The 14,967-nt window shown below is 44.7% G+C and overlaps 1 protein-coding gene across 4 annotated transcripts in view; it reads left to right on the top strand.

The window, feature by feature from the left end:
- The window catches only part of PHKB (phosphorylase kinase regulatory subunit beta), a 212,412-nt gene that overhangs the window by 19,782 nt on the left and 177,663 nt on the right, over nucleotides 1-14,967 (top strand). For all 4 annotated transcript variants that reach the window (XM_075009104.1, XM_075009103.1, XM_075009105.1 and 1 more), the window contains one exon: nucleotides 10,130-10,219. In XM_075009104.1, the coding sequence (XP_074865205.1) occupies nucleotides 10,130-10,219 (90 nt within the window). The remainder of the gene's footprint in view (nucleotides 1-10,129; nucleotides 10,220-14,967) is intronic.

Raw genomic sequence — 14,967 nt, 5'->3', positions numbered from 1 at the left:
GCTCCTGTCACTCTGGGAGCCAGGAAACTGACCAGTCTTGGTTGTTCCTGGCTCCCGTCCCCTTGCAGGAAAATTTAAGTTCTTCTTCGAGTGTCCCCGTGGGTGCTCCACATTAGGTGTCGGGCTCGCCCGGCGCCGCAGATCGGATCTTCCAAGCAGTTTCTGCCGGACCGCGCATGCGCCGGTGCGCGCCGCTCCCCCGCGCGCTCCCGGCCATGTGCGCGATCCGGTCCCCGCCAGTTCCTCTTAACCGCCGTCGGCTGCAGACGGAATCCAACTAGGCTAAGGCCAAGTAGTGTATTCAACGGCTTTATCTGTTTTTTCTTAAAGTTTTTTCAGGCACTTAGGCTACTATAAGCTAGCCGTTTGTTATTTTGTAAAAAAAAAAAAAAAAAAACAACAACGAACAAGCTAGGAGAGGGACAGCTCAGCCAGTCCCAGTAACAAGCGCCGGAGGCCAGGAGCTAGGGCTATCAGCCCTCCGGCTAAGGCAGACCATCGGACGGGGAAAACGGCACAAAGAAGGTGCTAAGTACCCACTTAAAAACACAAAGACTCACCAACAATGTCCTCTTCAGGCTTTTAAAAAAAAAAAAAAAAAAATGCTGCTTCTTGACAAGGCCCTCCAGCCAGAAGTGCCGGAGCGGCCGCAGCAGGAGGGACCCTCCGGGGCCCTTAAAAGGAAAGCTGCCTCCCTCACCCCATCAGCGCAGAAACGGAGGAAAGTATCTCCAGCCCGATCCCTGCCGGCAGCAACAGCGAGCGGGACGGGAGGAGCAAGCAGCCCCCAGCCGCAGCAACAGCTGATCGGCGGCGGCACGGAGAGCCACGTGGAAGCGGCTCAGCCTCCAATACTCAGCCAGCCGCCCCGCACCGCAGGCAGGGCGGCGGCTAAGCAAACGCCGGTACTGGCGGCACCGCAGGCAGCGGCACCGACCCCCGGGGAACCGGCGGTGCAGAGCGCGCAGGCACGCAGCCTGCCGGCACCGGAGGACACCGCACATGCGGCATCGCCCTCGAGCGTGCCGAGCTCGGTGCAGACGGGGCCGGAATCCCCTGTATGCTCCCCAGCCCGATCCCTGCCGGCAGCAACAGCGAGCGGGACGGGAGGAGCGAGCAGCCCCCAGCCGCAGCAACAGCTGATCGGCGGCGGCACGGAGAGCCACGTGGAAGCAGCTCAGCCTCCGATAATCAGCCAGCCGCCCCGCACCGCAGGCAGGGCGGCGGCTAAACAAGCGCTGGTACCAGCGGCACCGCAGGCAGCGGCAGCGGCACCGACCCCTGGGGAACCGGCGGTGCAGAGCGCGCAGGCACGTAGCCTGCCGGCACTGGAGGACACCGCACGTGCGGCACCGCCCTTGAGCGTGCCGAGCTCGGTGCGGACGCCGGAATGCCCTGTATGCCCCCCAGCCCGATCCCTGCCGGCAGCAACAACGAGCGGGACGGGAGGAGCGAGCAGCCCCCAGCCGCAGCAACAGCTGATCGGCGGCGGCACGGAGAGCCACGTGCAAGCGGCTCACCCTTCGATAATCAGCCAGCCGCCCCGCACCGCAGGCAGGGCGGCGGCTAAACAAGCGCCGGTACCACCTACCCCCGGAAAACCGGCGGTGCAGAGCGCGCAGGCACGCAGCCTGCCGGCACCGAAGGACACCGCACATGCGGCACCGACTTCGAGTGTGCCGAGCTCGGTGCGGACGTGGCCGGGATCCCCTGTATGTCAGGGGCGGAGTTACCTCCTCAAGGGAGGGGGAAGACTGCACACAAGAGGAGGCATTGCAGCCCCTCTCCGCACAGGGCTGTGTAGTTGCTTTCTCACAGCCCTCCGCTATGTTGCAGACTCCAACTAGAAGGCAGGGGTCCCCCCCCTCCTTGGCCTACCCGGAGCCCCCTTCTCCATTTCTGCAACCAGCCTCACCCTGGCTGGGACCACCTCCACCCTTCCTGGGATTTGAACCGCTGGACTATTAGGCAAAGTCGCTCTCTCCAGGGTCTCGACGGTCTCCCTCCCCCAGACGCAAAGGGTATGCACCAAGGGAGTGGTCTAGGTCACCTTCCCAAGACCAGTGCTTATACTGCCGTGGTCGCCCCTACCACGCAGGGCATAGACACCATCGGCAATCTACTAGGGAAAGATCCCTACGAACGATCTCGTACCCCCAAGGGCAATTGTGACCGGGGACAGAGACTTAAGCATCTCAGGGGGGACTGGTTATGGAACCCCGAGATTTTTTCCTCGCACACCTCTAGTGAGAGGGTGTACCATCATCAGCAGGAACCGGAAGGGTCCAGAAAGACGTACCCCAGCGGTTCCTCGCTTTCCTCCCCGGATGAGGCTACGGCCCCGGGGGGCGTCCATCCTCCGGACGATCTCAAACAGTTCCAAGAGCTGTTTTACGAGGGTGGCCTTCACGCAAGGCTTCCAGACAGCAAAGGTGCAAGAGCAACACCATAAGCTCCTCAAAAATCTGAGACCTCCGGCCTCCTCCAAAATAGCAATACCGCTGATGACGCAATCTTGGAGCCTGCCACTATGATATGGCAGACTCCTGCGACTATTCCGCCTGTCCACAAAAGAGCGAAAAAAAAAAAAAAAAAAAATACTTCGTGCCCACGAAGGGCATGGAGTTCCTGTTCAGCCACCCACAACCAAATTCTTTGGTGGCGGAGTCGTCGCAACGTGGGGGAATAAACAAACATGCCAAAAAGCTAGAGCTGTTGGGCAGAAAGGTCTACTCCTCCTCCACGCTACTGTTGCCAATGGCAAATTACGCAGCGCATCTAGCGAACCATAATTTCAACAACCACATTAGGTTGACCTCCCTCATGGACTCGCTTCCAGAGGGCACGAAACCAGTGCTCAAGGCCATCATCCGACCATTTTATAACCAGTGGCAAAGGATCACCGCAGACACATGGGTGCTGGAGATCATAGCCACGGGGTACGCCATCCCCTCCCAGTTGCTCCCACCGCCATGACCTCCACCCGGGGCCCCACCTCCAGGAGACCTCCCATGTAGCGAGGCTCAAGCAGGAGGTAGACCATCTCATGCTCGTAGGGGCAGTGGAAAGAGTGCCGGAGCAACTGCAAGGGAGAGGGTTCTACTCGAGGTACTTCCTCACGGGGAGGTCCATCTTAGATTTTCGAGGCCTCACCGGTACCTGCGCAAGCAACGTTTTCGGATGATCACAAACGCCTCCATCCTTACGGCACTAGACGATGGAGATTGGTTCGCAGCCCTCGACTTACAAGGTCCTACCGTTTGGGCTCTCCTCAGCCCCCAGAGTCTTCACCAAGACCTTGGCAGTGGTGTCAGCCTACCTGCACAGACAGGGGGTATTTATATTCCAGTATCTGAATGACTGCCTACTCAAAGGGGCCTCAAAGGAGGAGGTACTACGCATAATATGTGTCACAGCAGGCACGTTCTCTTCGCTCGGCCTGCTTATCAATCTGACAAAATCAAAGACAGACCCCACACAGGACATAGAGTTCGTAGGGGCACGCATAAATTCTATTACAGCGAGGGCGTATCTACCAGAGACTCGCTTTCGGGCCATCGGCTCCCTCGCGCAAGGCTTCACCTTCAGCCCTATGGTGCCGGTTCTGACGTGCTTACAGCCGCTGGGCCACATGGCAGCAGCAACGTTTCGTACAACAGAACGCCAGGTTACACATGCGCAGCATGCAGCATTGGCTGGCGAGCGTATACAAACCGGCAGCACACACTGTTCACAGGATGGCGTCGCCCACAACGGAGGTGCGCAAATCCCTGCAATGGTGGGTAAACCCAGAGAACCTGCTAACAAGGGTACCCTTCCACCAACCACACGTATTGGTTTTTCTTACTACAGATGCCCCCCTCATAGGGTGGGGAGCACACATGGGCGAAGAGGTGACGCAAGGGCTGTGGTCCTCTATGGAGCAGTCACTGCACACAAATATACTGGAGCTCAAAGCAGTGTTCAACGCCTGCAGACACTTTCGAGACCAACTGAAAGGCAAGGTAGTCGGGATCAGTACAGACGATACCTCCACCATGTTTTTATATAAATCGGCAAGGAGGAGCTCGGTCCCGTGCCTTATGTGTAGAAGCAGTCCGGTTGTGGAACTGCTGCATCGCCAACAATGTAACCTTGAAAGCCTCGTACTTACCAGGCGCTCGCAATGTGAAGGCAGACCAGCTGAGCAGGCGTTTCGCACTCACGCACGAGTGGCAGATCCGTCCCGATCTGCTGCAACCGATTTTTCCACGCGTGGGGTTTTTTCCCCAGATAGACCCTGTTTGCTACTCAGCACAACAAGAAGTGCCCACGATTCTGCTCCAGGGCAGGACTGGGACGGGGGTCCCTGAGGGATGCCTTCGCGATCTCATGGAGGGGCCCCCTGCTTTACGCTTTCCCTCCCACAGTGCTCATCCACAAAGTGTTGCAGAAAGCCAGGAGGGAAGGAACCTGAATGATCCCGATAGTCCCAACGTGGGACCGACAGCAATGGTTCCCCCTATTCCTGCGCATGTCGGACCGGCCACTGAGGTCCCCTCCGGTGGCGCGGGATCTGCTCACGCAAGCCCAGGGGTCCATAGTGCATCCGCACCCCCAAAGCCTGCGACTACAAACGTGGTTAATCCATGGCTCAGCTCCCTAGAGAGCACATGTACGGAGGAAGTGCAGCAAGTCCTAGAAAGTAGCAGGAGGACTTCCACCAGGAAGACCTTCAAGCAGAAATGGACTCGCTTTACGGCATGGTGTTCTACCAAACAGCTAGCCCCCTTTCGGTGCCTATGGCTGTGATATTAGAGTATTTACTGGACCTCAAGAGAGGAGGACTCTCGCTATCCTCGTTTCAGGTCCACCTGGCCGCTATTTTGGTGTTCAGACACGAAGAGGAAGGGCACACGGTGTTCGCCCATCCCATGGTTACCAGGTTCTTCAAAGGGCTGGTAAGCCTATACCCCCCTCAGAAACCGCTTCCACCTCTGTGGAACTCGGACCTGGTGCTTAATGCGAAAAGGGGACCACCGTTTGAGCCTTTGGCCACGGTTTCCCTCCGCCTCCTTATGATGAAGACGACCTTTCTTCTCGCAATCACGTCAGCTCGCAGGGTGAGCGAGCTTGAGGCAGTTATGGCAACGCCGCCCTGCGCTGTTTTTCCAAGGAGGCGGTAACCATACGGCTGCATCCAGCCTTTGTTCCTAAAGTTTCTTTCTGAGTTTCATACTAACGAACCTATTGTTTACCCTTGTTTATCCAAAGCCTCATAACTCTAACAAAGAGGTGCGCCTACACCTCCTGGACGTGAGCAGGCGCTAGCTTTCTATATGGACAGGACCAAGTCCTTCCGGAGAACGGATAGGCTCCTAGTCTCTATCGCTCCCAAATCAAAAGGAGAATGTCTCTCTTCGCAGAGAATCTCTAAGCACATCGTATCTTGCATAAAAATGTGCTACAAACTCAAAAAGACTCCTTTACTGGCCACGCCCAGGGCTCATTCCACTAGGGCGGTGGCAGCATCAACAGTCTTTTTTCAAGGGCGTTGCGCTAAAAGACATTTGCAGAGTGGCGACCTGGTCATCCTGTGACACCTTCGCCAAACATTACGCCCTTCACAGGGTATTCCAAGAGGATACCCGTCTCTTGGCAGCGGTCCTCTCGGGGACAAGCTGCACATAATCCGATTACCCACCTCCTATCTTGGGTTACTGCTGGGTAGTCACCTAATGTGGAGCACCCACGGGGACACTCGAAGAAGAAAGAAAGGTTACTCACCGTAGTAACGGTGGTTCTTCGAGATGTGTCCCCGTGGGTGCTCCACTACCCGCCCATCCTCCCCGCTCCGGATCTCTGTTTAGTGTTTTGCAGGAGCATCCGAGGCGGTTGGTCAAGGAACTGGCGGGGACCGGATCGCGCACATGGCCGGGAGCGCGCGGGGGAGCGGCGCGCACCGGCGCATGCGCGGTCCGGCAGAAACTGCTTGGAAGATCCGATCTGCGGCGCCGGGCGAGCCCGACACCTAATGTGGAGCACCCACGGGGACACATCTCGAAGAACCACCGTTACTACGGTGAGTAACCTTTCTTTATGCAGGGGTTGCAGGAACAACCCCTGGGTAACTCAAGTGTTTACTGTATTAGATCCCTCCCCCACCCACCCTGCAGACCTCACCCTTGGCCAAGTTTTAAATCCCCCACCCCCCCAAGGCCCCAAACTGCCCCAAGGCTTACAACCTCCCCCCTGCAGCCCTAGACTTCCCTCAGTCTTAGACCCTGCCCCCCGCATCCCTAAACAGCCTCAGCCTTAGACACTCCTCCTCCTCCCACAGCCTCTTCACCAGGCTGCTAGGTGGGGTGGATCCCCCAGCCCTCCTGCTCCCAGCAATTAACTCAAGTGTAAAGGTGCCAGCACCTAGGTATAACTTAATTGCTATCCCTAGTGACAGGGAGAGTGGCCATCTCCAGCAGCTATTTCTATTGACAGATATCTGCCTGAGGCAGCAGCATTAAGAAACTGCAAATGGCTGTGACAGCCACATGCACCTGGGAACTGCCCAGCTGGCGACATTTAGCAAATCTAATGGGACCCATAGGTTGGGAATCCCTGCTCTACATACATAAACTACATCCTATTTATGGTGCCAAACTATTTAAATACATCAGAAAAGTGTCTAAACTCAACTGGTTTATGTCAAGTTACAAGCACTTGGAACAAATTGGAAACTTTTATATGTATTTTAATGGGAATTTAGTGTTGCTTTTATGAGTTTTTGCCTACGAGCAGAAATTTGGGAACCAATTGTGCTCGTATAGCAAGGGATGAGTGTAGAATAATTTGGGTCCAGGCTCAGATGGCATGTCTGAGTGAATATAGTCCTGAGTAGATTCAGGGAGCTCTGATCTGATCTGATCAGATCTGAAGAAGTGGGTCTGTCCCATGAAATCTCATCACCTAATAAATAATTTTGTTAGTCTTTATAGTGCTACATGACTGCTGGTTTGTTTTGTTAGAATACAGACTAACATGGCAACCTCTCTGTAATAATCAAAGTGTTAAGTAAAAGGGAATGTGCCAGTTTTTCTCTCGAGCTCAACTCCTGTAATAGGGAATAGAAATCTATGTGGGATAGAACCTACGTTGTTTTGGTATGTTTGTTGCTCTGTAACTGTAGTTCAGAAAGCTGGTGGTCTAAACACCAACTTCCTTTGTCAGTCTTTTGAATTAAAGCAGATGTTAATTTTAACTCTGCATGTATTGCAACAAGATACATATGGTAAAATATAAAGCAGATAATACTGTGCAACTTGTGTCTGTAAGAGAATCCTTAGGGACTTTAATTTGCATATAACATCTTTAGGCTTATAAATGTCAGTAGAAAAAGTCTCATAACTTTTTATTAATTTTTTTTAAGAATTGACCCAGAGTTTAGTCTTTCCAAATCTTGTTTATCATGGTGCACAGCATATATTAGTCTGATTTTCTAACAACTTAAGCTAGGGATTTTGATTTGTAATTTCCAAACTAATCACTGATTAAAGTAATTCATAGATGTTTAAAATTAGTATGTCTCTTCTCACATGCAGGTTTTAAGTGTATATTTTCTAGTTAGTGTTATGTTTCACTGTTGGCCTTTTTTTTTTTTTTTTTTTTTTTTTTTTTTTTTTTTCCTATTTCACAGTTGAGTCAAACTTAAGGTGATGGTTGGCAGATAGTTGTCCACATTTTTTATATATTTTCTTTAAGCATTCTCGACACTTGGTTTTTGGATTGTCTTGAAACCTCCCGCACCCCAATGGTTATGTTTTCTATGAACTTATTCATATGTTTATACTTCTATTTCACATTCTCTTTGTACAGGGTGGTGGGGATGGCAGGTGGGGCAGTATATGCAAATTCCATGGATCTATACAGACCTCAGGGCTACATTTGAATATACATGTTAAATATGGGCTCTTAATACTGAGTGGTAACAATGCAGTGAACAAACATTAAAAAGTAAAACCTCCCTCCATCATATAGGTTAGAGAAAAACAATCTGGTTTCACAGCAAAGTACAGAAATGTGCCATGTGACTTTGTACTAAAAATGCCATTCCTGTTGTCAGAAAATACTAGATATCTGCATTTCAGTTTACCTTATTTCCAGCATGATGTTTGTTTAGAGATGAGGCTAAGAGGAGAATGTTGCTTGCTGAATCATCAGTACCATTTTATGCAGCCCTTTGGGGTTTCTTTGTGCCTGAGGCATTCCAATTTACATATTGATCAGGCTGAGCCTTCCTTATCTTGTGAGACGTATATGAAGAGTTATGTTCTAGATCGAGAGATAGAAGGACTTTTCATGTTCAAGTCTGAGACGTTCTTCCTTTAATTTGTTTTTGATTTTAAACTGTTATTTAAAATAAACTAAAAATTTATATGATAGAGTACCCTTCATAGTATCTCTTATCAGGAAATTGACTGCTAGATAATGGCAAATAGCAGTTGTAGCTGAACTTCATTTTATACATTACTTCTCACAGTAGACAGGTGTAAGCACTCCTTACTGTTTGAACTTTGAAATTGTTTGCCTGGTCATAATAGGTGAACTATACTTCTTCATGCCACTTTTGCCTTGTTTGTTACAGTGACCAAAATTTATCTTTTTTGCTGCAACTGTGTATGTTTCCAAATTACTGATTAAAGTTGTGAGACTAATTGTGAAACAGAAATATCAGCATTACTGATTAAAAACCTAATTAATTAAGAAACTGAATTGGCTAGTCATGTGTTAAAATAATATTTTCTTGAAACAATGTATCCATAATGCATTCATGTTGGTGGTAAAGACTGAAGAATCTAAATTCAGTTTGTTACTTTGTCTTCATTTTGTATCTCAATTTGTCACAAGTATACTGTCCTTTTGAGTAAAACTTGAACAGTACAAATCACTTCAAATAATAGCTCTAGATATTGTGAAATACAAAACTCATCTGTGGTAATATGGTCTCTATTGTGCATCCATGTAAAGAAAGGTGTCATGGAAAATTTGAGTACTGCTTTCAGAAGATGCAGCTCCTACTGTTATTTAGAGACTATAGGAAAGGAAAATGTTCGCTTCAGTGGTAACAGCTATCAAGGCTTTCCCATAATTTTAGCAAAATAGATAAAGAAACCTGGAATCCTGAGTGTAGGAAGGAAAAATGAATGCCCTTTGAGGAGAAAGGGACAGAAAATCCTTCTGAATGGCATACAAAATTAGGTCAATCTCAGTTTTGTAGATATGGATGTCAATATGAATTATGCTGATTCCAATCAGATTTGGTGAATATATTTTCTGGCACAACATCTTCATATGGTGGTATCAGTGTGTCTTTTCTGAATAGCTGGTGGTATGAATGTGTTCTTTTTGAGTAGAGGATCTTGCATTTTCTTTAAAGCTACCATACGCCTCCAATTCCATAAGTTTATAATATTTAATATAATTAAATCATCAGTGCTCTACTAAATGGAGAACATGCCACATACAGATTTTATTGGTGATGAGGTTAAAACCAGCATGTGTACACAGAAGCTTCCCTGAAAAACTTAAAATTAAATGGAAGCATAATGAAGTTACATAGTCTTTTAGCTGTTCATAGTCTAATGCTATTTTACCATATGGTGTTCCTTACCATAATAAGAATGTATTACTTGCAGGTCTCTCGTTTGAAGAAAATCACTTCAGTGCCTCTGACCTTATGAAGTGCCTACTCTCTTGCTGTAGAGCTATTTGGAAAGTGGCTGTCGTTGGTTAAGAACTGGTGTGCGAGTTTGTTGTTAGAACCTGTGAGCTTCATCATGCTATTGAGTCCAATAGTGAAGCATCATGTGAAATCAAGTGAAATACAGAAGTAAAATTATATTTTTAAGTGAATTGAAACTAAACAGAGTAGTATAGACTAGCACGGCTTACTCTCTGTTACTATTCAACATGCAAGGCACTACATTTAGCTGAACAGAGTAGTGTGTGTGTGTGTGTGTGTGTGTGTGTCTTAAATATTTATGGTGGAAGACGCATGTCAAGAGCATTTTGAAACAATGTTCATATGATAATTTATGGAAATAATTTTGATGTTGATGACTATTTTTAATTAATATTCTGTGATTTCTTTCTTTAGGCTCTGTTTATGAACCACTTAAAAGTATTAACCTTCCTAGGCCAGAGGGGGAGAGTCTGTGGGATAAATTGGATCATTATTACAGAATTGGTAAGTAGAGGAGAACTTCTTGTCTTAACCAAGATTTTTTGAAATGCATCTTGTTAAAATTCTTCAACTGAAACAACTTTCTTATCTGTATGAAAGCCAATTGAAAAAGAAAAGTACCGTGAATTAGCTGGGGTAGCCTATATGTTCCTCAAACTTTTTTCTAAATCGATCTGCTGCTGATCAGTTTCTGTATAATTTGCATCATGTAAATGTCTTCCGATCTATTCTAAAAACAACTGCATAAAAAGAGAAACTTCTTATTCAGCAGCGTGGTTTTATATGTATATCTGCTTTCACACAGAGAGAGAATATTTCTTTTTTACTCCTATTAGCTGCAATAGTTCTGCAAGACTATGAGAGAGGCAGCTGAATTCCGTTATGTATATTTAGTAAAGAATTGTCTCACTCCATTGCTATTAGCTCATGGGCTAGTCTTTTAGCTTAATGAAGGGGCCATTATATATCTATAACTTCTATTGAAGCAGATTCTGTTACCTGTGTAATAAATCAGTGCATTAAAAAAGTGTATAATTTGGACGGTTGAACATCTGTGTCTTCTCAGTTCTTCAACCTGGTTTGCCTTTTACACTACTTTGCTGGGAGAGCAACAACTCCTGGCCTGCTATACATGGCTTCCAGCCTATATATTACACCTGGATATGCTGCCACACATCCTTGAATGCAGAGCAATACAATCAGATTCCCAGACTTCCCCCGGAAATATGCGTCTTGCAAGGCTCAGCCCTCTTGTGGACAATCCAAGGTCACCTAAATAGAAAATCCTGTGATCTCAAATGGAGTGTCACAATTCACTCCAACTACACTGGTTTAAATTAAACAAATTTATTAACTACAGAAAGATTTTAAGTGATTACAAGTTATCAGGTACAAAAGTCAGAATTGGTTATAAAGAACTAAAAGAAATAACACCTAGATTAACAAGGCAAGCAATTTCAAAGCAAAAGTCTCTCACCACATATTTTAGCAGTCTTACTGGCTGAATTCATTTCTGCCAGGATCTCTCCTCATCAGTGTTCCCTGTAATCTGTGTACTTGTGCAGCCACTCGGGAGAGATTTAGATGCTACCCAACCAATTAGCAGAGTTCCCACACCTAGTCTTTTTTCCTTCCTGCTGCGTGGTGCACATTATACATGCCTCAGTGCACACACAAATTTCATTCTGCATTTTGATGAAAAAGATTAAAGGGAACATTGCTCCCCAGTCCACTGATGCTTCTGTTGTTTTTTAAGTGTTGTGATACCATGAAAGAGATGAAGAGGGAGATCTTTTGAGGCATTTGTTCCCCTTTCTTATAGTTCTGTGTTGCTTAGAAAATCATCTCCGAGTGAGATTCTGTGGTGGGCAGGAACCTTCAGCTGTTTCTCTGCCAAAATGTAGATTTCTCAGTACATTTATCTCTCAGAAACTGGTTTGTGTCTGCTTTTATAAACTTGGACCATTTTCCAGCAATGTGACGCAATATAATTTTATAACTTGACAGAAAATGTTGCCACACATTGGGAACTGGGACAATAATGATTAGCAAATTATGAGTCTTCAAATTATACCCCACAAGGCATTCTTTACACAATATTTATCATAGGCTTGTAAAAAAGGTGAACATAGAGGTGCAGTCTGTCACAGTTATATGTAAGTACCAGAAAACAAAGTATGTTTTATTTTTCAGATGTTGCTCAGTTTTCTATAAAAAGATCAAATATTTTTAATGCAGTAGAAGTTTAAAGTTTGGGCTAACAATAAACAATAATTAAAAATAAAAATAAACAATAATTAAACTAAATCCATCTAGCATTCTGAATTAGTTTTTTGTGTCTTATTTTATTCTCTTACTCTGAGCTAACTGTAAAAATTGGTTGCAAAATTTGATAATGCCTAAAGAGTTCATTAAAAATAACTCCTTATTTTTTGGAGACGAAATTAGTACTTATAGCAGAAGTCACAGCTGTGGTCTGATCAGTGGAGCACAGGTCATTGTTTCTTCTTTGTGGCCTGTATAATATTTGCTGTTTTGTTTATTTTAAAAAAAATTGTTTGATAGTTATTTTAAATTGAATCAGCCTGTAATAGAGAAACACTGGAGATGCCTTTCAATATAGAATCATGTCACTTCTGTAATTTTCCTTGGTTGTAATTAGTGGTTTTTGGTTTTGGTTTTGGACTGAATGAAAATCCAAATGATATATTAAGCAATGGTGAAAATTATGGGCCATTTTGAAAGGTTATTGTCTTTAAGTCAGGAGGGAGTGGGTGTATGAAATAGAGAAAAAGTTGTGAAGCAATATTTAAGGACCTTGTGACAGGCCCCAGGATACATAAAGCTTAACAGAAACTGAGATAACAAGTTAGGTATAGGCAGTCGTCTTTGAGAAATCTGGGATGGTTTTTTTAATAGATTTTCAGTGGCCAAAATAAAACTGCCAAATTCCCAAGCCATTCCGCTTTAGGAACGGAATTATACAAGCAGGGCAGCTGCCACTAAGGTGCAACTAACATTATAAGGCCTTCCTCCACTTTTCGTCAATAAAAGGAGGCACTTCCGTGAACTTACAAATTGCAATCATAAACCCCTTTTGAGACTGAACATATAAACATTCACACTATTTTGTTCTTTTGCGTGTCACTCCACTCAGGACAGGATGGAATACGATACGAAAAAGATTTGGTCATATCACCACAGTGGATAAAAATACAGGTTTATTTTTAAAACTACATTTTGTTTAACATTAAATTTGAGATTAACAATATAGTTTGAGTCCTAAGTTTACTATATTCTGTTAAAATAATTAAACAGTACAAGTGTGCAGAATTTTGAAGAAAGTCAGTACACTGAATTAAATAACATGTTACTACTTGGAACTAGAGTTTGTTGAAGCCAATTTGACAGCAGTAACTACTTCTGTGCATGCAGAGAGAATGTTTTATTCTTTTCAGTTTATTCAACTGGCTCAGTTCAATGACTAGTTAATACAGAAATAAGCAACCAAGTTTAGAGTTCAAAGCTTGTTTTCCTTGTCAATCTACAAATAAAAATGGATGTGCTCATTTTAAAATCTTAAAGGACATGTTCTTCCAAAACAATCACTTCATTTCACTAAACAGATGATAGTTCCTTTGTTCAATGAATCAGTTTCAAAAGCAAAACATGCTTTGATAAACTTCTTGATATTTATCCAGCACACTTAATGGTAGCTTTACTTAACTGACAAAAATATTAAATTCTATTTTTCACATTTTAATTTCATTTGAATACTCATCCAAATTGAGTTTCAGACAAATCAGAAGTGAAAAATGTTAATCGTCATACAGTAAATGAGAAATGAATCACTCACCATAAAAAAGAAAAAAATAAAATTCTGAATAAAGGTAAATTAAGCTTTATAGTTGCATGAAAAAGGGTATAGCTGTAGCTTATCGTCTTGGCTAGCAAAAAGATATTTGGTGTAAAGGCCATCTTAACTTACAAATCAACATGCTTTAATAGTTTCCAACCAGTGAGAAATCAGCTTTCTTTAGGAAAATAATCAAATGTACAAATGCGGAATAAATTAAAATGGATGACTTCAATCAAGTTTTCCTGCTTGCTGATTTAAATCATGATTATAATTGGTGATTTACATTGCTCTGATTTAAATCAGTCCACTCTGCATATCACATTGCTGAACTTGTGTTTGTGAAATCAATAATATTACAGCTTTTTCTTAACTATTGGATACATTTTGAATAAATATCTGTTCTAAGAATTTAAAATAGTTTCTTAAATCTGCTATTTTAATGTAAATATGGCTGGATCTACACTAGCCCCCTTCTTCGAAGGGGGCATGGTAATCAGCCCATGTGGGGAATAGCAATGAGGTGCTGTGATGCATGTGCAACACCTGATTAGGCTAATTTTCAATGCGCAAACTTCGAAGTTCATAACTTTTGGGAATAAGGGCACTTCAAAGTTGCACAGGTACTTTGAAGTGCCCATGGCGACATGGCTTGCTGGAGCTTTGAAGTTATCAACTTCAAAGTTCGCGCAGCAAAAATTAGCCTAATGAGGTGCTGCATATACATCACAGCACCAAATCACTGTTCCCCGCTCAGGCTGATTACCGTGCCCCCTTCAAAGAAGGGGGCTAGTGTAGACAAGCGCTATGAAACCTTAGCCACATACTCAGGGCAACTAGCCCATTGTGCTGCACACAAAGCTGTGGTTGCATTCCAGTTTTTGTGAGCTAACTCACTGAGGACAATGGCAGGTATATCTCCTTGATTTAGAAATCAGATCTTGGTCTACTACAGTAATACTATAAACCTAGCTGTTTTGTACTACTCAGTGTAATGGTGCCATTAGTTACTAATATGAATGGTATTGCTTTATTTTCATTATATAGGTGACATAGCTCAGTTTACTTATATGTTAAAATACTTACAGACAGCTAAACGAGCTTCTTGTAAATTTAATTATTCATCACTTTCTTCTAAATAGATGTCATCAACTGAAGAAAGGTGTAATGATATCAAGAAATAGCTATCAAATACCTGTAGTGATTTGGTTTGGGTTTAAGCTAGTCGTGCTGAAATTTTATATTTAATTGTTGATTGGTAAAGCATACTAGAAAAGACAAAAGATATCGACAGTATGAAAAGGAGGGGTGATGTCCTATTACAGCTTGTGAAACGCCTTGAAACAAAATTTCTGGTTCAGGCTTGATCTGTCCAAGTGTTACTATTTTCTAGGTT

This window comes from Carettochelys insculpta, chromosome 14 (assembly GCF_033958435.1).
Source record: "Carettochelys insculpta isolate YL-2023 chromosome 14, ASM3395843v1, whole genome shotgun sequence".
Taxonomy (NCBI): Eukaryota; Metazoa; Chordata; order Testudines; family Carettochelyidae; genus Carettochelys; species Carettochelys insculpta.
This window is presented reverse-complemented; position numbering and strand designations above follow the sequence as displayed.